This window comes from Nerophis ophidion, linkage group LG04 (genome assembly GCF_033978795.1).
Source record: "Nerophis ophidion isolate RoL-2023_Sa linkage group LG04, RoL_Noph_v1.0, whole genome shotgun sequence".
NCBI lineage: Eukaryota > Metazoa > Chordata > Actinopteri > Syngnathiformes > Syngnathidae > Nerophis > Nerophis ophidion.
In genome coordinates this window covers 82870327-82894117 of record NC_084614.1, presented here as the reverse complement: position 1 = coordinate 82894117, position 23791 = coordinate 82870327, and the positions used below count along the sequence as shown (strand labels likewise).

The 23791-nt window shown below is 36.2% G+C and overlaps 1 protein-coding gene across 1 annotated transcript in view; it reads left to right on the top strand.

The window, feature by feature from the left end:
• LOC133550485 (protocadherin Fat 3-like) overlaps positions 1-23791 on the top strand; it is a 187683-nt gene that overhangs the window by 116544 nt on the left and 47348 nt on the right. The window contains exons 34-39 of the mRNA XM_061896465.1: positions 3027-3589; positions 3654-3785; positions 6845-7002; positions 7059-7521; positions 7586-7739; positions 15146-15308. Coding sequence (XP_061752449.1) covers positions 3027-3589; positions 3654-3785; positions 6845-7002; positions 7059-7521; positions 7586-7739; positions 15146-15308 — 1633 coding nt within the window. The remainder of the gene's footprint in view (positions 1-3026; positions 3590-3653; positions 3786-6844; positions 7003-7058; positions 7522-7585; positions 7740-15145; positions 15309-23791) is intronic.

Here is a 23791-nt window from a genome sequence, read left to right as displayed (position 1 = left end):
TTTAAGATGGTTTCAAGTATCAAAAGTCTTGATTTTTAGGTTTAAATGAATGAAATGAGCTAAAATGTTAGCATGCTTAAGTTACAATGCAACCATAGGACAAGTTAACATACTTTTAAGATGGTTTCAAGTATCAAAATCCATGATTTATAGGTTTAAACGGATGAAATGCGATAAAATGTTACATAGGATTAGCTAACAAATGTCAGCATGCTAAGGTTAGCATGCTACCATAGGACAAGTTAACATACTTTTAAGATGCTTTCAAGTATCAAAAGCCATGATTTGTTGGTTTAAAGCAGGAGTCAGCAACCTTTTTGAAAGCAAGAGCTACTTCTTGGGTACTGATTCATGCCAAGGGCTCCCAGTTTGATACACACTTCAATAAATTGCCAGAAATAGCCAATTTGCTCAATCTACCTTTAACTCTATGTTATTATTAATAATTACTGATATTTATCTTTGTGGAAACACTGATCATCTTAATTATTTCTCCCAATAAATATTTATACATGAACGGATAAATATTTTTATAAATATATTTTGACTCTTTAAAATTCAACATTCAACCGAAAAAAAGAAGAGGAAAACTAACTAATTCGAATCTTTTTGAAAAAATTTAAAAAATAATTTTATGGAACATCATTAGTCATTTTTCCTGATTAAAATTAATTTTAGAATTTTTCTGACATGTTTTAAATGTGTTAAAATCCAATCTGCATTTTGTTAAAATATATAACAAATTGGACCAAGCTATATTTCTAACAAAGACAAATCATTATTTCTTCTAGATCAGGGGTCTCAGACACGTGGACCGGGGGCCAATTCCGGCCTGCGAGACATTATTTTGCGGCCCCCACCTTAATATGAAAGTCTAATTTTAGTGCGGCCTGCAAGTTTTATATGAATGTCACTTGACAGCGTTTTTATTTGGCTCCAAAATGGCTCTTTCATCGTTCTGTTTTGCCTCCCCCTGCATTAGTGGATAAGCAGCAAATGAGTGAACTCGACAGAGACGTTGCCATGGAGACCAGGGTTTTCTTACGTGCCCGGCTATAGTCACACCGCGACACCTGTCCGTCGGTAATAACAGTCCCCGATAACCTGGACCAATTCAAACTGTTATTTGTAGAGATGTCCGATAAATGCTTTAAAATGTAATATTGGAAATTATCGGTATTAGTTTTAAAAATTAAAATTTATGACTTTTTAAAATGTCGCGGTACGGAGTGGTACACGGACGCAGAGAGCCCCAATAAACCTTAAAGGACAGGCCTTTGCGTGCCGGCCCAATCACATAATATCTACGGCTTTGTGAATGCAAGGCATACTTGGTCAGCAGCCATACAGGTCACACTGAGGGTGGCCGTATAAACAACTTTAACACTGTTACAAATATGCGCCACACTGTGAACCCACACCAAACAACACAATTCGGGAGAACATCCGCACCGTAACACAACATGAGCACGACAGAACCAATACCCAGAATCCCTTGCAGCACTAACTCTTCCGGGACACTACAATATTTTATTTTCTCGCGGCCCGGTCTCACCCAGAGTTTGAGACCCCTGTTCTATATTTTCCAGAACACAATTTTTTTAAAAGAAATTCAAAAGACTTTGAAATAAGATTTAAATTTGATTCTACAGATTTTCTAGATTTGCTAGAATATTTTTTGGGAATTTTAATCATAATAAGTTTGAAGAAATATTTCACAAATTTTCTTCGTGGAAAAACAGAAGCTAAAATGAAGAATTAAATTAAAATTGATTTATTATTCTTTACTATAAAAATAAATACTTGAACATTGATTTAAATTGTCAGGAAAGAAGAGGAAGGATTTTAAAAGGTAAAAAGGTATATGTGTTTAAAAATCCTAAAATCATTTTTAAGGTTGTATTTTTTCTCTAAAATTGTCTTTCTGAAAGTTATAAGAAGCAAAATGTATTCAAACAAGTGAAGACCAAGTCTTTCAAATATTTTTTGGGATTTTCAAATTCTATTTGAGTTTTATCTCTCTTAGAATTAAAAATGTCCAGCAAAGCGAGACCAGCTTGCTAGTAAATAAATACAGTTTTAAAAATTGAGGCAGCTCACTGGTAAGTGCTGCTATTTGAGCTATTTTTTATTATTATTTTTTTTAATTTATTTTTAAAAATTGATGTAGCTCACTGGTAAGTGCTGCTATTTGAGCTAGTTTTTATTATTATTTTTTTTATTTTTTTAAAAAAATTGAGGTAGCTCACTGGTAAGTGCTGATATTGAGCTATTTTTTTTATTATTTTTTTAAAATTTATTTTTGAAAATTGAGGTAGCTCACTGGTAAGTGGTGCTATTTGAGCTATTTTTTATTATTATTATTTTTATTTGTTTTTAAAAATTGAAGCAGCTCACTGGTAAGTGCTGCTATTTGAGCTATTTATTATTTTTTTTAATTTATTTTTAAAAATTGAAGCAGCTCACTGGTAAGTGCTGCTATTTGAGCTATTTTTTTTATTATTATTATTATTTTTTTTTAAATTGAGGTAGCTCACTGGTAAGTGCTGCTATTTGAGCTATTTTCTTCTTATCATTTTTTTTATTTATTTTTAAAAATTGAGGCAGCTCACTGGTAAGTGCTGCTATTTGAGCTATTTTTTTATTATTATTATTTTTATTTATTTTAAAAAATTGAGGCAGCTCACTGGTAAGTGCTGCTATTTGAGCTATTTTTATTATTTTTATTTTTTTATTTTTTTAAATTGAGGCAGCTCACTGGTAAGTGCTGCTATTTGAGCTATTTTTTTATTATTATTATTTTTATTTATTTTTAAAAATTGAGGCAGCTCACTGGTAAGTGCTGCTATTTGAGCTATTTTTAGAACAGGCCAGCGGGCGACTCATCATGTCCTTATTGGTGACCCCTGCTCTAAAGGGACAAACGTGGGTTTTCCGCCCGGCACTGGTGTTGGACTTGTCTCCATTTAATGTCCCCACATTGATTGTGATCTCCCTTTCCAAAATGTCTGATGTTCTCCCCCCAGGTACCAGATGAACGCCACAGTCAGCGACGGACGCTTCGCGGTGGTCGCGGGCGTTTCCGTGCAGGTGGAACAGGTGACCGAGGTTTTGTTGCGCAGCGCCGTCGCCTTGAGGTTCAGGTCCATGTCCCCCGAGGACCTGCTGGGCCGCCACCTGGGTCAGATCAAAGCGGCGCTGCGGACGCTGGCGGGCTGGCGATGGTCGGCGGGGCAACAGGACCCGCTTCACATCCTGGGCGTGCAGCCGGCGGAGGGCGGGTCCGACGTGGACCTCCTCGTGGCCGTGGAGCGACCCGAGACGGCCGGCGCCGGGCGGAGGGGAGGCTTCTACTCGCCGTCGGAGGTGGCCGCCGAGCTGAAGGAGGCGGCGGCGAGGGGGCACCTGCGGGGGGTCCTGGCCGGGGCGGCGGCGGTGGGCGGCGCCTGCTCGGAGACGCTGGCGTGCGGGGACAAGACGTGCCAGCAGGTGACGGCCGTGGACGCCGGCTCCACGCTCGCCTACAGCACGGAGAAAGTCAGCTTGGTGGCGCCGCGGTTCAGGCGGGTGGAGACCTGCACCTGTCTTGGTAAATCACATGCCGGCCGGATGGCGCTCACGCCGTGGCCTTCACCTGCTCGTCTTCCCGCCAGGTGGGACATGCTCCGCCCCCGTGGAGCTCTGCCAGGGCCAGTCCTGTCCTGCAGACATGCGCTGTGTTCGCACCGGACCCACGGCGCCACCTGTCTGCCAGTGTCTGCCTGAGCACCTGGACCAGTGTGCAGGTACGGAACCTCTTCTACCTGGACGTCATGTGACACGTTCTGCCCTCTGCGCGGCATAGCTCGGTTGAGGGTTGCAGGTTCGATTCCCGCATCCGCCATCCTAGTCACTGCCGTCGTGTCCTTGGGCAAGACACTTTACCCACCTGCTCCCAGTGACACCCACACTGCTTTAAATCTAACTTAGATATTGGGTGTCACTATGTAAAGCACTTTGAGTCACTAGAGAAAAGCGCTATATAAATATAATTCAATTCACTTCACTTCACACTGAGGGTGGCCGTAGAAACAACTTTAACACTGTTACTAATATGTGTGAACCCACACCAAACAAGAATGACAAGCGCGATTCGGGAGAACATCCGCACTGTAACACAACAGAACAAATACCCAGAAACCCTTGCAGCACTAACTCTTGTGGCGACATTAAATGGAGACAAGTCCAACACCAGTGCCGGGCGGAAAACCCACGTTTGTCCCTTTAGAGCAGGGGTCACCAATAAGGACCAGATGAGTCGCCTGCTGGCCTGTTGTAAAAATAGCTCAAATAACAGCACTTACCAGTGAGCTGCCTCTATTTTTTAAAATAAATAAAAAATAAATAATAAAAAAATAGCTCAAATAGCAGCACTTACCAGTGAGCGAGAATTGGTAATGCTAATCAGTAGCATGTCAACAGCAAATTCGATACATATTAGCATCAAGCTAGTGCACTTTTGGAAAAGTGGAGCCTTACTTTACTTACGTCGGAGCTTTTTTGAGTGAAATCAACTGATTTTAATTTTGCTGTACCCCAAAAAGTGTAAATAATGTAAGTTCACATGATAGGATTCAGTCTGTGCCAAAAAAGTACCGGATCCAGTACCTATTCCTATGATGCCAGTTTACTGATTTTCATGTTTTCTAGTCTCTTGTTGTGCCCTAAAACGTGTTAATACTGCAAGTATTGTAGTTAATTAATACTGTTTGATTGTAACGTGCTGCTTAGTTTCATAAAAACATTTGGTGGTGTTAAAATTGCCATGTAAAATTGCTAATGCTAATTAGTAGCATGTTAATAGCAAATCCAATATATATTAGCATCAAGCTAGTGTACTTTTGGGAAAAGCGGAGCCTTACTTTACTTATGTCGGAGCATTTTTAAATGAAATCTACTCATTTTAATTTCTAGTCTTTTGTTGTCTAGCAAAAAGTGTTAATACTGTAAGTTCACATGAATCAGTGCTCGGTAAGACCGGCAGAATTCGGTGTCTGCCAAAAAAGTACTGGATCCAGTACCTATTCCTATGACGCCAGTTTACTGATTTTCATGTTTTTTAGTCTCTCGTTGCACCCTAAAAAGTGTTAATACTGCAAGTATTGGGCTTATTATTGTTTGATTGTAACGTGCATCTTAGTTTCCACATTTGGAGGAGTTGAGATCGCCATATAAAATTGCTAATGCTAATTAGTAGCATGTGAACAGGAAATCCAATACATATTAGCATCAAGCTAGTGCACTTTTGGGAAATTTTGTAGTCTTTTGCAGTGTCCCAAAAAGTGTTAATACTGTAAGTTCACATGAATCGGTGCCCGGTAAGACCGGCAGGATGTTTTCTAGTCTCTTGTTGTGCCCTAAAAAGTGTTAATACTGTAAGTATTGTACTTATTACTGTTTGATTGTAACGTGCATCTTAGTTTTCATTAACAAATTCGTAAGTGTTGATATCGCCATGTAAAATCGCTAATGCTAATTAGTAGCATGTGAACAGGAAATCCAATATATATTAGCATCAAGCTAGTGCACTTTTGGGAGTTGCGGAGCCTTACTTTACTTATGTCGGAGGATTTTTAAATGAAATCTACTCATTTTAATTTTCTAGTCTTTTGTTGTCTACCAAAAAGTGTTAATACTGTAAGTTCACATGAATCAGTGCTCGGTAAGACCGGCGGAATTCGGTGTCTGCCAAAAAAGTATCGGATCCAGTACCTATTCCTATGACTTTAGTTTACTAGTTTTCATATTTTTTAGTCTCTCGTTGCCCCCTAAAAAGTGTTAATACCGTAAGTATTGTACTTATTATTGTTTGATTGTAACGTGCATCTTAGTTTCCATATTTGGAGGAGTTGATATCGCCATGTAAAATTGCTAATGCTAATTAGTAGCATGTGAACAGGAAATCCAATACATATTAGCATCAAGCTAGTGCACGTTTGGGAGATGCGGAGCCTTACTTTACTTACGTTGGAGCAATTTTTGAGTGAAATCTACTGATTGTAATTTTGTAGTCTTTTGCGGTGTCCCAAAAAGTGTTAATACTGTAAGTTCACATGAATCAGTGCTCGGTAAGACCGGCGGAATTTGGTGTCTGCCAAAAAAGTATTGGATCCAGTACCTATTCCTATGATGCCAGTTTACTAATTTTCATGTTTTCTAGTCTCTTGTTGTGCCCTAAAAAGTGTTAATACTGCAAGTATTGTACTTATTACTCTTTGACTGTAGCATGCAGCTTAGTTTCCACATTTTGAGGTGTTAAAATTGCCATGTAAAATCGCTAATGCTAATCAGTAGCATGTCAACAGCAAATCCAATACATATTAGCATCAAGCTAGTGCACTTTTGGGAGTTGCGAAGCCTTACTTTACTTATGTCGGAGGATTTTTAAATGAAATCTAATATTTTTAATTTTCTAGTCTTTTGTTGTCTACCAAAAAGTGTTAATACTGTAAGTTCACATGAATCAGTGCTCGGTAAGACCGGCGGAATTCGGTGTCTGCCAAAAAAGTACCGGATTCAGTACTTATTCCTATGACTTTAGTTTACTAGTTTTCATATTTTCTAGTCTCTCGTCGTGCCCTAAAAAGTGTTAATACTGCAAGTATTGTACTTAATAGTGTTCGATTGTAACGTGCATCTTAGTTTTACAAACATATTTGGATATGTGGAAATCGCCATATAAAATCGCCAATGCTAATCAGTAGCCTGTCTATGATAAATCCAATGTATGTTAGCAACAAGCTAGCGCACTTATTGTTATTATTATTATTCCTGGCTGAATCCGGCCGCCATGTTTGTCGGGCAGGCCAAAGCTCGCTGAGTTTCTCGGGCAGCAGCTACGTGAAGTACAAAGTGACGGAGGGCGACCAGAGCGGCGAGATGAGGCTGAGCCTGAGGGTCCGCACGCTGCAGCCCAGGGGGGTCGTCATGTTCTCCAGGGTCAACCCCTGCACCATGTTGAAGGTAAGGCGCTCCACCTTTTCACCCGGGCGCCGCCGGTCCTGACCAGCGTGTTCCAGATCGAAGGAGGGCGCCTGTGGTTCCAGCTGGACTGCGACAACACGCTCGGCATCATGGGGATCTCCGGCCGGCAGGTCGACGACGGCCTCTGGCACGCCGTGGCCTTGGAGCTGACGCGGAACTACACCCTCCTCTCGCTGGACGACAGCTATGTGGAGCGGCGGCGGGCGGCCGCGGCGCCGGCCCGACTCTGGCCCGTGGCGCCGGAGTCCTCCTTCTTCTTCGGGGCGCAGGTGAGGCCCCAGACCGGCGAGGCGGCGCCCGGGGTCCAAGATGGCTTCCAGGGCTGCCTGAGCTCGCTGACGCTCAACGGCAGGGAGCTTCCTCTCCAGAACAAACGCAGCCGCTACGCTCAGATCGCCGGGCTGAGCCAGGTCAAGGCGGGCTGCGTCCTCCACCCGGACCCCTGCGTCACCACACCCTGCCTCAACGGGGGCGTGTGCGGCGGTCTGCCCAACGGAGGTGAGTCCGGCCGAGTGGCGGTCTTTTGGGCGCCGTGGCTGAAGTCCGCGTGTCTCCCTCCCAGCTTTCACCTGCACCTGCGGCGCCGGCTTCACCGGGGGGCGCTGTGAGCTCCGAGTGACGCCCTGCAGCCCCGGTCCTTGTCAGAACGGGGGCGAGTGCCAGGCTGTGGGCGGCGGCTTCGTCTGCAGCTGTCCACCCGGACTCGGGGGGCTCAGGTAAGATGAAACAGCTTTTTGCTCCTCGTTGAGGTAGGAGGCGGGGTTTATTTATGCTAGGGGTCGCCCGCTGGCCTGTTCTAAAAATAGCTCAAATAGCTCAAATATAAACAATAAAATTATCAATAAAAAATAAAAATAGCTCAAATAGCAGCACTTACCAGTGAGCTGCCTCTATCTTTTAAATTGTATTTATTTACTAGCAAGCTGGTTCTAAAAATAGCTCAAATAGCTCAAATATAAACAATAAAATTATCAATAAAAAATAAAAATAGCTCAAATAGCAGCACTTACCAGTGAGCTGCCTCTATCTTTTAAATTGTATTTATTTACTAGCAAGCTGGTTCTAAAAATAGCTCAAATAGCTCAAATATAAACAATAAAATTATCAATAAAAAATAAAAATAGCTCAAATAGCAGCACTTACCAGTGAGCTGCCTCTGTTTTTTAAATTGTATTTATTTACTAGCAAGCTGGTTCTAAAAATAGCTCAAATATAAACAATAACATTATGAAGAAAAAATAAAAATAGCTCAAATAGCAGCACTTACCAGTGAGCTACCTCAATTTTTAAAATTGTATTTATTTACTAGCAAGCTGGTCTCGCTTTGCTGGACATTTTTAATTCTAAGAGAGACAAAACTCAAATAGAATTTGAAAATTCAAGAAAATATTTGAAAGACTTGGTCTTCACTTGTTTGAATAAATTCATTATTTTTTTTACTTTGCTTCTTATAACTTTCAGAAAGACAATTTTAGAGGAAAAATACAACCTTGAAAATGTTTTTAGGATTTTTAAACACATATAAATTTTTACCTTTTAAATTCCTTCCTCTTCTTTCCTGACAATTTAAATCAATGTTCAGGTAAATTTATTTTTTATAGTAAAAAAATCAATTTTAATTAAATTCTTAATTTTAGCTTCTGTTTTTTCCACGAAGAAAATTTGTGAAATATTTCTTCAAACTTATTATGATTAAAATTCCAAAAAATTATTCTGGCAAATCTAGAAATTCTGTAGAATCAAATTTAAATCTTATTTCAAAGTCTTTTGAATTTCTTAAAAAAAAAAAAAAAGTGTTCTGGAAAATATAGAACAGGGGTCTCAAACTCACTGGATGCAGAGTCTGGCCGCGAGAAAAGAAAATATTGTAGTGTCCCGGAGGAGTTAGTGCTGCAAGGGCTTCTGGGTATTTGTTATGTTGTGTTACGGTGCGGATGTTCTCCCGAATTGTGTTGTTTGGTGTGGGTTCACAGTGTGGCGCATATTTGTAACAGCGGTAAAGTTCATTCCTCTTCTTTCCTGACGATTTAAATCAATGCTCAAGTAAATTATTTGTTATTTTATTCTTCATTTTAGCTTCTGCTTTTTCGACAAAGAATATTTGTGAAATATTTCTTCCAACTTATTATAGGATAGGATAGAATAGATCTTCATTGTCATTGCACAAGTACAACGAACTTTCATTTTGGGCAAAGTCCCGAGACCGCCAACGGATCAGCCACTTACGGCGTTCCTTAAAAAGGTGAGAAAAGGGTGACATTGGGAGAGGGGGGAGTAAAAAAAATATCAGTCTAAGGCTAGACCCTCAGTAGGGGTCCAGACTGAGTCCAAGGAAAAAACCTCCCATAGCATGGCACACATTTAGTAGACCTGGTACATATATCACACCAACTTGCAACAGAGGGAGGGGGTGGGTTTGAGGAGCTAAATAGCGCTGCTCAGCCATCCACAGCCCCAGAGGAATTAAGCGGTGGTGAAGGAGTTGATTCAAGGGTGGGGGTCATGTGTGCATATATGCCCAATTAACTTGGGAGAGATGATGACATGTTTTTATATGGACTGACAAAGTTCGACCACAGGTGTTGTTGACAAAAAGAACGGTCAAAAGCGTCCATCTTTGAGGAGTCCTCGGGAGAGTTTCCTCAGAACAGTCTGTTCCTGATTGTGTCCAGGTCATTTGAGGGAGTCAAATCGTACATTAAAGGGGAACATTATCACAATTTCAAAGGGGTTAAAACGGTTAACTTCCGGTAGGAATGTCAGAGAGACATGAAACAAAAACCACTATGTAGGTCTCACTTAGACCTACATTTGAATAATTAACATACTTTAGCAAAAATCAACAGGAAGTTTGATATTTTCACTTCAATACAACAACTGCATTACTTTCACAATGCATTAGATTCTCAAAATAGTGGCTCCAAGGCGTCTTCTAACGGCCGTGGGTCTCGGGGGCAGCAGCCAAAGGCGGACCCGACCAACGCTGCTTGCAGCTTTAATTGGTATTGTTACTTCATTTAGCCATTTTTATCCTTGAAAATGCTTAATCTGGGGCACATTTACGTAGGACGGGCTTTGTTATGGATAACACAAAGCTGAGATGTAGATGTTATCTTTAGTTTAGCACATTGTTACTATCTTTTATGGACAACATGTATCAAAATGGCCCTCATTGTTGAAGTCTCACTCAGCTCATGTTGTTGTTGTTGCACACATCAGCCGCTAGAGGGCAGCAGACCCCTTTGTGCACCACTGTGCTGGAAATGATGTTCCTTCCTTCAATTAGCAGTAACTATTAAAGGCCTACTGAAAGCCACTACTAGCCACCACGCAGTCTGATAGTTTATATATCAATGATGAAATATTAACATTGCAACACATGACAATACGGCCACTTTAGTTTACTAAATTGCAATTTTAAATGTTGGGCGACGTATCCTGTTGAAAACGTCAGTATTGTCTCGGATTGCAGCGGACATTTTTTTTCCGGCCCAATCCCAGCTGTAAGTCGTCTGCTTTAATCGCATAATTCCACAGTATTCTGGACATCTGTGTTGCTGAATCTTTTGCAATTTGTTCAATTAATAATGGAGACGTCAAAGAAGAACGATGTAGGTGAGAAGCAGTGTATTGGGGCCGCCTTTAGCAACACAAACACAGCCGGTGTTTCCTTGTTTACATTCCCGAAGATGGAGCTTTACTATGGAACACAGCGGTCAAGCGAACATGTCAACCGGCAGGTTTTGGTGAGAAAATTGTGGTAGTAAGTCGGGTCTTACCGTAGACATGAGCGGAGCTTGCGTCGTTCCTCGTCCACCTGTCAAAGAGGGAGCTGCGGACTCTCTTGCCTCCTCCGACCGGTGGTATGCTTCCACCGTGGAGGAGGGGGGGAAAAAAAGCTCAGCCCGTCGCCTCATCGAGAAACGTGGCTTCCCTCAGAGACACTGGCGGTCACCACACTCCTCCGACTTTCAGGCACAACTATAAAATCTCAGTACAACACTAGTAACACAATAAGCAGATAAGGGATTTTTCAGAATCCATTTTCCATTTTCTACCGCTTATTCCCTTTTGGGGTCACGGGAGGCGCTGGCGCCTATCTCAGCTACAATCGGGCGGAAGGCGGGGTATACCCTGGACAAGTCGCCACCTCATCGCAGGGCCAACACAGATAGACAGACAACATTCACACACTAGGGACCATTTAGTGTTGCCAATCAACCTATCCCCAGGTGCATGTCTTTGGAGGTGGGAGGAAGCCGGAGTACCCGGAGGGAACCCACGCATTCACGGGGAGAACATGCAAACTCCACACAGAAAGATCCCGAGCCTGTATTTGAACCCAGGACTGCAGGAACTTCGTATTGTGAGGCAGACGCACTAGTAAATGTGTCTAATAACATCTGAATCGCTCCCACTGCCCTGTCTTTTTTTTTCTCCTTCTAGTCCTTCACTCTCACTTTCCTCATCCACGAATCTTTCATCCTCGCTCAAATTAATGGGGAAATCGTCGCTTTCTCGTTTCGAATCGCTTTAGCTGCTAGTGGCCATGATTGTAAACAATGTTCGGATGTGAGGAGCTCCACAACCCGTGACGTCACGCGCACATCGTCTGCTACTTCCGGTACAGGCAAGGCTTTTTTATTAGCGACCAAAAGTTGCGAACTTTATCATCGATGTTCTCTACTAAATCCTTTCAGCAAAAATATGGCAATATCTTTTTTTTCTTTTTCTAGTCTTTCACTCTCACTTTCCTCATCCACGAATCTTTCATCCTCGCTCAAATTAATGGGGAAATCGTCGCTTTCTCGTTTCGAATAGCTCTAGCTGCTGGTGGCCATGATTGTAAACAATGTTCAGATGTGAGGAGCTCTACAACCCGTGACGTCACACTCACATCGTCTGCTACTTCCGGTACAGGCAAGGCTTTTTTATTAGCGACCAAAAGTTGGGAACTTTATCGTGGATGTTCTCTACTAAATCCTTTCAGCAAAAATATGGCAATATCTTTTTTTTCTTTTTCTAGTCTTTCACTCTCACTTTCCTCATCCACAAATGTTTCATCCTCGCTCAAATTAATGAGGAAATCGTCACTTTCTCGTTTGGAATCGCTCTAGCTGCTGGTGGCCATGATTGTAAACAATGTTCAGATGTGAGGAGCTCCACAACCCGTGACATCACGCGCACATCGTCTGCTACTTCCGGTTCAAGCAAGGCTTTTTTATCACCGTCCAAAAGTTGCAAATTTTATCGTCGATGTTCTCTACTAAATCCTTTCAGCAAAAATATGGCAATATCTTTTTTTTTCTTTTTCTAGTCCTTCACTCTCACTTTCCTCATCCACGAATCTTTCATCCTCGCTCAAATTAATGGGGAAATCGTCGCTTTCTCGTTTCGAATCGCTCTAGCTGCTAGTGGCCATGATTATAAACAATGTTCAGATGTGAGGAGCTCCACAACCCGTGACGTCACACTCACATCGTCTGCTACTTCCGGTACAGGCAAGGCTTTTTTATCAGCGACCAAAAGTTGCGAACTTTATCATCGATGTTCTCTACTAAATCCTTTCAGCAAAAATATGGCAATATCTTTTTTTTCTTTTTCTAGTCTTTCACTCTCACTTTCCTCATCCACGAATCTTTCATCCTCGCTCAAATTAATGGGGAAATCGTCGCTTTCTCGTTTCGAATCGCTCTAGCTGCTGGTGGCCATGATTGTAAACAATGTTCAGATGTGAGGAGCTCCACAACCCGTGACGTCACACACACATCGTTTGCTACTTCCGGTACAGGCAAGGCTTTTTTATTAGTGATCAAAAGTTGCGAACTTTACTGTCGATGTTCTCTACTAAATCCTTTCAGCAAAAATATGTTGAAATGATGAAGTATGACACATAGAATGGAGCTGCTATCCCCGTTTAAATAAGAACATCTCATTTCAGTAGGCCTTTAAGTACATGAAGATAGTACACAGCATTTGTAGATAATATGGAATATGCCCCCGAGAGCATTAAAAATGGACTTAATATGGAAGATAAGACAATGTTGTTTCCCCCCATCAGGCGGCTGCAGATTACCCAACTTATCGCCAGTGAAAAATAAAGAGGCGGAAACGCTCGCTCAGCAAATATTACCCGGCGTGATTACATTGAAAATACGTGCGGAATAAAAAGCAATAATGCCAACGTTTCTATAGACAGGAAATGCTGGGCTAGGATGAACACACTTGTCATTAAAACTCTTTTTAATGACCTTTTAGTGTCAGAGTGGCAATAATAATAATAATAATTAAAGCTGCAAGCAGCGATGGAAGGGACTGACTTTTGCTGGTGTTTCCTGCTTTCACCCAGACAACATATATTTACCTGCACATGACCTACCTTCCTTGCATCCTGGGGTCAAACTGGTGCCTCCTTCTTTTACCCAGTCAACATATCTTTACCCGCACATTACCTACCTTCTCTGCATCGTGTGGTCACACTGGTGCTTCCTGCTTTTAAGCGGCCATCTTGAGACGGCAGCAGCGCAGCAGTTCTTTGAAGGATCCTAAAATCAAAACCGGAGCAGTTACAAAAACTTCCGGCGCAATTTTTAATCAGATGGGTTTACTTTATTTCCTGTGTGAGTTTGAAGCCGACACAACAAACGCGCTCATAGGAGATTGTTTGAAAAGAGGTGACGGGTTTTTACCAAACTTTTGTTTTGAAGGGGTGATTGCCAACTTCCTGTTGATTTTTGCTGAAGGATGTCAATGAATGAAATGTAGGTCTAGGTGAGACCTACATAGAGGTTTTTGTTTCATGTCTCTACGACATTCCTAACGGAAGTTACAAGCAGTTTTGTCTGTGTTTTCTTCCTAGGAGCAGTTTTGTCTGTGTTTTATTCCTAGGGGGCGCTAGAGCGCAATTTTGAGTTTTTTTTTTTTTATTAGATCGAATTTTTTACCAGTCCTGATGTGTGTGTCCAGTTTGGTGAGTTTGGAAGCATTTTAAGGGGGTCAAATTACAGCTCAAAGAGGCAAAAATTTTATTTTTTTTAGGAAACTTTTGTTTTGAAGGGGTTTTTGCCAATTTTCTGTTCATTTTTGTTGAAGGGTGTCAATGTATGAAATCTAGGTCTAAGTGAGACCTACATAGAAGTTGTTGTTTCATGTCTCTACGACATTAAGTTACAAGCAGTTTTGTCTTTGTTGTTTACTAGGGGGCGCTAGAGCGCAATTTCGAGTTTTGGGGTATGTTTTCTTTTATATAAGATGGCAATTTTCACCAGTCCTGATGTGTGTGTTAAATTTAGTGAGTTTTGAAGCATGTTAAGGGGGTCAAATTACAGCTCAAAGAGGCAAAAATAAAAAAATGTTTCGGAAACTTTGGTTTTGAAGGGGTTTTTGCCAACTTCCTGTTGATTCTTGCTGAAGGAGGTTAGTGAATGAAATCTAGGTCTAAGTCAGACCTACATAGAGGTTTTTTGTTTCATGTCTCTACGACATTCCTAACGGAAGTTACAAGTTTCATTGTTTTATTCCTAGGAGCAGTTTTGTCTGTGTTTTATTCCTAGGGGGCAATTTTGAGTTTTGGGGTTTGGTTTTTTATTAGATTGCAATTTTCACCAGTCGTGATGTGTGTGTCCAGTTTGGTGAGTTTTGAAGCATTTTAAGGGGGTCAAATTACAGCTCAAAGAGGCAAAAATTACATTGTTTTTTAGGAAACTTTTGTTTTGAAGGGGTTTTTGCCAACTTCCTGTTGATTCTTGCTGAAGGAGGTCAGAGTATGAAATCTAGGTCTAAGTCAGACCTACATAGAGGTTGTTGTTACATGTCTCTACGACATTCCTAACGGAAGTTATAAGCAGTTTTGTCTTTGTTGTTTACTAGGGGTCGCTAGAGCGCAATTTTGAGTTTTGGGGTATGCATTTTTTATATAAGATGGCAATTTTCTCCAGTCCTGATGTGTGTGTTAAATTTGGTGAGTTTTGAAGCATGTTAAGGGGGTCAAATTACAGCTCAAAGAGGCGGCGGTATAATAATAATAAAACCTTAGAAATACAATAGGGTCCTCTGTCCCAAAGGGACATTCGGTCCCAAAAAAAAGCGGGAATGGAAGTCAAATATGTGTCTTCTCCCACAGGTGTGACCAGGACGTGGACGAGTGTGAGCGGGCCGAGTGTCGCAACAACGGCGAATGCGTCAACACGCCGGGGTCTTTCTACTGCAACTGCACGTCTGGATATGAGGGGCGGCTCTGCGGCGCCAACCATGATGATGATGATGATGCAGGCGGCGACACGCAGGTCATTATAATAATAATAATAATGTATATTTAATAAGTCTACAGCAGGGGTCACCAACGCGGTCGCCCGTAAGGACCAGATGAGTCGCCCACTGGCCTGTTCTAAAAATAGCTCAAATAGCAGCACTTACCAGTGAGCTGCCTCTATTTTTTAAATTGCATTTATTTACTAGCAAGCTGGTCTCGCTTTGCTCCACATTTTTAATTCTAAGAGAGACAAAACTCCAAAATCCAAGAAAATATTTTAAAGATGTCAATTAATGAAATGTAGGTCTAAGTGAGACCTACATAGAGGTTTTTGTTTCATGTCTGTATGACATTCCTATCGTTTTGTCGAAATAAATTCAATTATTGTTTTACTTTGCTTCTTATAACTTTCAGAAAGACAATTTTAGAGCAAAAATACAACCTTAAAAATTATTTTAGGATTTTTAAACACATATACCTTTTTACTTTTTAAATTCCTTCCTCTTCTTTACTGACAATTTAAATCAATGTTCAAGTATTTTTTTTTTTTTTTATGTAAAGAATAATAAATACATTTTAATTTAATTCTTCATCTTAGCTTCTGTTTTTTCGATGAAGAATATTTGTGAAGTATTTCTTCAAACTTATTATGATTAAAATTCCCCAAAAAATATTCTGGAAAATCTAGAAAATCTGTAAAATCAAATTTAAATCTTATTTCAAAGTCTTTTAAAAAAAAATTTAATTTTTTGTTCTGGAAAATCTAGAAGAAATAATGATTTGTCTTTGTTAGAAATATAGCTTGGTCCAATTTGTTATATATTCTAACAAAGTGCAGATTGGATTTTAACCTATTTAAAACATGTCATCAAAATTCTAAAATTAATTTTAATCAGGAAAAATGACTAATGATGTTCCATAAATAATTTTTTTTAATTTTTTCAAAAAGATTCGAATTAGCTAGTTTTTCTCTTCATTTTTTTCGGTTCAATTTTGAATTTTAAAGAGTCGAAATTGAAGATAAACTATGTTTCAAAATTAAATTTTTATTTCTTTCCTGTTTTCTCCTCTTTTAAACTGTTCAATTAAGTGTTTTTTTCATCATTTATTCTCTACAAAAAACTTCCGTAAAAGGAAAAAAAATGTACGGCAGAATGACAGACAGAAATATCCATTTTTTTATATATATATATAGATTTATTTATTAAAGGTAAATTGATCAAATTGGCTATTTCTGGCAATGTATGTAAGTGTGTATCAAACTGGGAGCCCTTCACATTAATCAGTAGCCAAGAAGTAGCTCCTGCTTTCAAAAATGTTGCTGACCCCTGCTGTCGATCAACATCATCCAGTGTCTTTGTCCACTTTCCATGTGATCATCGACATTCTTCACACCTCAAAAGGTTCCCAGGAAGTCAGAAATGATGTCATGTGTCACATGACTGCAAACTTGACAGCTCAATGGCTACTTCGTCTTAAGTGGCTTTTGACTTTTAAAGCAACTAAATATTTCTGCACACCGAATTTTTTTAAAACACTGTAAAGTTCAAACACTGGATTTTTACACACTGAACTTGATTTACACCAAATTTTTTAATGCAAAATTTGTATACGCTGAACTTTTTTAACACAGATTTTTTTTGTACATTTAACTTTTTTTACACTGATTTTTCTTACAATTAATTTTTCAACACTGAACTTGTTTTACACATTTTTTTATACTGAATTTCACTTCTTTTAACACTGAAGTTTTTGATGCAAATTTTTATACACTGAACTCCTTTTACACAGATTTTTTGCACATCTAACTTTTTTACACAGATTTTTCTTACGATTAATTTTTAAACACTAAATGTTTTTAAACACTGAACTTGTTTTACACAATTTTTTTACACTGAATTTTTTCAGCAAATATTTTATACACTGCACTCTTTGCACATCTAACTTTTTTACACAGATTTTTCGTACACTGACTTTTTAAACACTGTAAAGTTTAAACACTGTAAAGTTTAAACACTGGATTTTTATACACTGATTTTTTTATACATTGAATTTTTCCACACTGAACTTGATTTACACCAATTTTTTTCAAGCAAAATTTGTATACACTGAACTTTTTTAACACAGATTTTTTTTGTACATTTAACTTTTTTTACACTGATTTTTCTTACAATTAATTTTTCAACACTGAACTTGTTTTACACATTTTTTTATACTGAATTTCACTTCTTTTAACACTGAAGTTTTTGATGCAAATTTTTATACACTGAACTCCTTTTACACAGATTTTTTGCACATCTAACTTTTTTACACAGATTTTTCTTACGATTAATTTTTAAACACTAAATGTTTTTAAACACTGAACTTGTTTTACACAATTTTTTTACACTGAATTTTTTCAGCAAATATTTTATACACTGCACTCTTTGCACATCTAACTTTTTTACACAGATTTTTCGTACACTGACTTTTTAAACACTGTAAAGTTTAAACACTGTAAAGTTTAAACACTGGATTTTTATACACTGATTTTTTTATACATTGAATTTTTCCACACTGAACTTGATTTACACCAATTTTTTTCAAGCAAAATTTGTATACACTGAACTTTTTTAACACAGATTTTTTTTGTACATTTAACTTTTTTTACACTGATTTTTCTTACAATTAATTTTTCAACACTGAACTTGTTTTACACATTTTTTTATACTGAATTTCACTTCTTTTAACACTGAAGTTTTTGATGCAAATTTTTATACACTGAACTCCTTTTACACAGATTTTTTGCACATCTAACTTTTTTACACAGATTTTTCTTACGATTAATTTTTAAACACTAAATGTTTTTAAACACTGAACTTGTTTTACACAATTTTTTTACACTGAATTTTTTCAGCAAATATTTTATACACTGCACTCTTTGCACATCTAACTTTTTTACACAGATTTTTCGTACACTGACTTTTTAAACACTGTAAAGTTTAAACACTGTAAAGTTTAAACACTGGATTTTTATACACTGATTTTTTTATACATTGAATTTTTCCACACTGAACTTGATTTACACCAATTTTTTTCAAGCAAAATTTGTATACACTGAACTTTTTTAACACAGATTTTTTTTGTACATTTAACTTTTTTTACACTGATTTTTCTTACAATTAATTTTTCAACACTGAACTTGTTTTACACATTTTTTTATACTGAATTTCACTTCTTTTCACACTGAAGTTTTTGATGCAAAATTTTTATACACTGAACTCCTTTTACACAGATTTTTTGCACATCTACAGTAAAATTGTATACACTACATTTTTTTACACTGAACTTTTTCTTAACAAATTTTTACACGGAACTTTTTTTACACTGAATTTCTATACACTGAACTTTTTTTTACACAGAGTAATTACACATTTAACTTTTTTTTTTAACACTGAACAGTTTTTGATGCAAAATTTTTATACACTGAACTCCTTTTACACAGATTTTTTGCACATCTAACTTTTTTACACTGATTTTTCTAACGATTAATTTTTAAACACTAAATGTTTTTACACACTGAACTTGTTTTACACAATTTTTTTTACACTGAATTTCTATACACAATTTTTTTACACTGAATTTTTTCTGCAAAAATTTTATAAACTGAACTCTTTGCACATCTAACTTTTTTACACTGATTTTTCTTACGATTAATTTTTAAACACTAAATGTTTTTACACACTGAACTTGTTTTACACAAATTTTTTCACACTGAATTTCTATACACAATTTTTTTACACTGAATTTTTTCTGCAAAGATTTTATACACTGAACTCTTTGCACATCTAACTTTTTTACACAGATTTTTCGTACACTGATTTTTTAAACACTGTAAAGTTCAAACACTGGATTTTTATACACTGATTTTTTTATACATTGAATTTTTACACAATGAACTTGATTTACACCAAATGTTTTAATTCAAAATTTGTATACACTGAACTTTTTAACACAGATTTTTTTTGTACATTTAACTTTTTTTACACTGATTTTTCTTACAATTAATTTTTCAACACTGAAGTTGTTTTACACATTTTTTTTATACTGAATTTTTATGCACAACTTCTTTTCACACTGAAGTTTTTGATGCAAAATTTTTATACACTGAACTCCTTTTACACATTTTTTTTCTTACAATTAATTCTTAAACACTAAATGTTTTACACACTGAACTTGTTTGACACAAATTTTTTTACACTGAATTTCTATACACAATTTTTTTTACACTGAATTTTTTCTGCTAAAATTTTATACACTGAACTCTTTGCATATCTAACTTTTACACTGATTTTTCGTACGCTGATTTTTTAAACAGCTTTTTTAAGACACATTTTTTACACTGAACTCTTTACACTGAATGTATACACATTGAAATTAAAAAAAAAAAATTAAACAGTAAAATTGTATACACTACATTTTTTTACACTGAACTTTTTCTTAACAAATTTTTACACGGAACTATTTTTACACTGAATTTCTATACCCTGAACTTTTTTTTACACGGAGTAATTACACATTTAACTTTTTTTTTTAACACTGAACTGTTTTTGATGCAACATTTTTATACACTAAACTCCTTTTACACAGATTCTAACTTTTTTACACTGATTTTTCTTACGATTAATTTTTAAACACTAAATGTTTTTACACACTGAACTTGTTTTACACAAATTTTTTTACACTGAATTTCTATACACATTTTTTTTACACTGAATTTTTTCTGCTAAAATTTTATACATTGAACTCTTTTCTTTGCACATCTAACTTTTTTACACAAATTTTTCGTACACTGATTTTTTAAACACTGAGCTTTTTTTTAAGACGAATGTTTGACACTGAATTTATACACATTGAAATAAAAAAAATAAAAAAATTCAAACAGTAGAATTGTATACACTACATTTTTTATACTGCATTTTTTCACACTGAACTTATTTTTAACACGGAACTATTTTTACACTGAATTTTTATACACTGAACTTTTTTTTTTACACAGAATAATTACACATTTAACTTTTTTTTTAACACTGAACTATTTTTAACACATTTTTTACACTGAACTCTTTACACTGAATATTTACGTATTGAAATTTTTTTTTATACTGAATTATTCTCCAAATAATTTTTAAACACTGAATTGTTTTACACTGAACTTTTTTTTAAACAATTTTTTTACACTGAATTTTTTTTACAAATTTTTAAACACTGAATTGTTTTACACTGAACTTTTTTTTTTAAACAAATATTTTACACTGAATTTCTATACACTGAACTTTTTTTACACAGAATAATTAGACATTTAACTTTTTTTTAACACATTTTTTACACTGAACTCTTTACACTGAATATTTACATATTTAATTTTTTTTTTACACTGAATTTTTCTCCCAAAAATTTTTAAACACTGAATTGATTTACATTGAACTTTTTTTTAACAATTTATTTACACTGAATTTCTATACATTGAATTTTTTTTACACAGAATATTTACACATGTAACTTTTATTTATTTTTTTTTACAAATTTTTAAACACTGAATAGTTTTACACTGAACTTTTTTTAACAATTTTTTTACACTGAATTTTCACACATTGAACTTTTTTTTTCCCCACTGAGTTTTTAAACCCAAATTGTTCTACATTGAATTTTTATACACTGCATTAAAACAATATTAGACACCGAACTTTTGTTCGGTGTCTAATGTTTTTTTTACATTGACTTTTTCACACTGAACTATTTTAAACGCAAAATTTTGCTCACTCATTTTTATTCAATGAAATTGTCAGCAGGATTTGAATAATCAGTTGCAAAAAAGATCTGTTGAATAAATTTAGTGTCAGGAAAAAACAACAACAAAAAACAAACAAACAACAAAATAATATTTATTATTTAAAGCAAAGTACTCGGGCGCTATTTATTGTTGAGAAAGGCTTACTGCAATGCATGCTGGGAGATGTAGTGCCATCAAGGCATGCAGTGATGTCTCTAGCTTCAGTGGCCTTTTAATCCAAAACTGAGCATGTAAATAAAAATGTAAATAACAAATAATGTGAAACATAAATAGAGGAGTAAAAGAGAAAGGAGGAGGACAGAAATATTAGCTGACGTTGTTATTTGGTTGACATTCCGCTGGCTCCTAATTGGACTAATTGGAGCGTGCTCAGTAAAGCTGTTGAGAATTGGGAGAACCGGAGGCAGCCTCTCTCGCTGCCTCGCCTCGCTCGCCCGGTTTCCATTTTAACTTGTCACACTCCATGACTTTTGTTTTGCACTTTAGGCCCGCACTTAATGATGCTTTTTGTTGAGCTGCCGTTTTATTCCCAACAAACAAAAGAGGAGGCTGGCTTTATGTGCGGAGAAACTTCAATTCAAATACTCTTGGAAGGGACTCTTTGCCGCTTAAAAGATTCTTGAAGACACGCCCACATGGGCTTCATTCAGGAATTAAAACAAAGTGCTGCACTTGCAAAGACAATAACGATAATATCGAAAGGTGACCACCTGTATCGGCCCATTTCCGTGAAAAAGTCGGCTACCAACCCGCGACCCCAAAAGGGACAAGCGGTAGGAAATGGATGGATTATCAACCAACCAACCAAGAAGGCATGCAAATCACTAAACTAGTCGTTCAAGTCGCTTGAAACAGGAGACAAATTAAGTGCTTTGTCAAATCTAAAAAGTAAATGTATGGAGTTTCATTTTTTTTACACTGAATTTTAACACACATTTTAGAATTGTTTTTTAATCAATTATCCATTAAATTTTTTAACAATTTAATTTTTAATCACTGAATTTTTTAACATTTAATTGTTAAACACTGAATTTTTATACACAGAATTTTTAAACGCTAAGTTTTCAGCATTGAATTTTTTAAGCACTGATTTTTTTAAACATTGAATTTTTGGACAGAGTTTTTAGACTGGATTCTTGTACACTGAATAAATAATTTTTTACACACTGAATCTTTAGTCTTTATACACGGAATCCTTATCAATTTATTTTTTAAACAGGATTTTTACACACTGAATTTTTAAACATTGATTTTTTTTATGCACTGAATTTTTCAACATAATTTTTACACACTGAATCTTTTAACACTAATTTTTTATACATTGAATTTTTAAAGACCGCATTTTCTTACACTGAATCTTTAAAGACTGAAATTTTCAGCACTGTATTTTTAAACATTGAATATTTTGAAACTGAGTTTTTGACACTGAATTTTTCAACACTGAATCCTTATCAATTTATTTTCTAAACAGGACTTTTACACACTGAATTTTTAAACATTGATTTTTTTTTATGCACTGAATTTTTCAACAGAATTTTTACACACTGAATCTTTTAACACTAATTTTTTATACATTGAATTTTTAAAGACTGCATTTTCTCACACTGAATCTTTAAAGACTGAAATTTTCAGCACTGTATTTTTAAACATTGAATATTTTGACACTGAGTTTTTGACACTGAATTTTTCAACACTGAATCCTTATCAATTTAATTTTTAAACAGGATTCTTACACACTGAATTTTTAAACATTGATTTTTTTTTATGCACTAATTTTTTAAACAGAATTTTTACACACTGAATCTTTTAACACTAATTTTTTTACACTTCTTTTATACATTAAATTTTTAAAGACTGCATTTTCTTACACTGAATCTTTAAAGACTGAATTTTTTAGCACTGAATCTTTCAACAGAATTTTTTCGCACTAATTAAAAAAACAAAACTATTTATACATTGAATTTTTAAAGACTGCATTTTCTCACACTGAATCTTTAAAGACTGAAATTTTCAGCACTGTATTTTTAAACATTGAATATTTTGACACTGAGTTTTTGACACTGAATTTTTCAACACTGAATCCTTATCAATTTAATTTTTAAACAGGATTTTTACACACTGAATTTTTAAACATTGATTTTTTTTTGCACTAATTTTTTAAACAGAATTTTTACACACTGAATCTTTTAACACAAATTTTTTTACACTTCTTTTATACATTAAATTTTTAAAGACTGCATTTTCTTACACTGAATCTTTAAAGACTGAATTTTTTAGCACTGAATTTTTCAACAGAATTTTTACGCACTAATTAAAAAAAACAACTATTCATACATTGAATTTTTAAAGACTGCATTTTCTCACACTGAATCTTTAAAGATTGAAATTTTCACCACTGTATTTTTAAACATTGAATATTTTGACACTGAATTTTTCAACACTGGATTTTTACACACAGATTTTCTGTCCATTGAATTTTCAAACACTGAAATTTTCAGTACTGAATTTTTCAACACTCATTTTTTACACTTTTTTTGTACATTGAATTTTTATAGATTGCATTTTCTTACACCGAATATTTAAAGACTGACATTTTCAGCACTCAATTTTCAAACATTGAATATTTCGACACTGAGTTTTTACACACAGATTTTTTTGTCCATTGAATTTTTAAACCCTGAAAT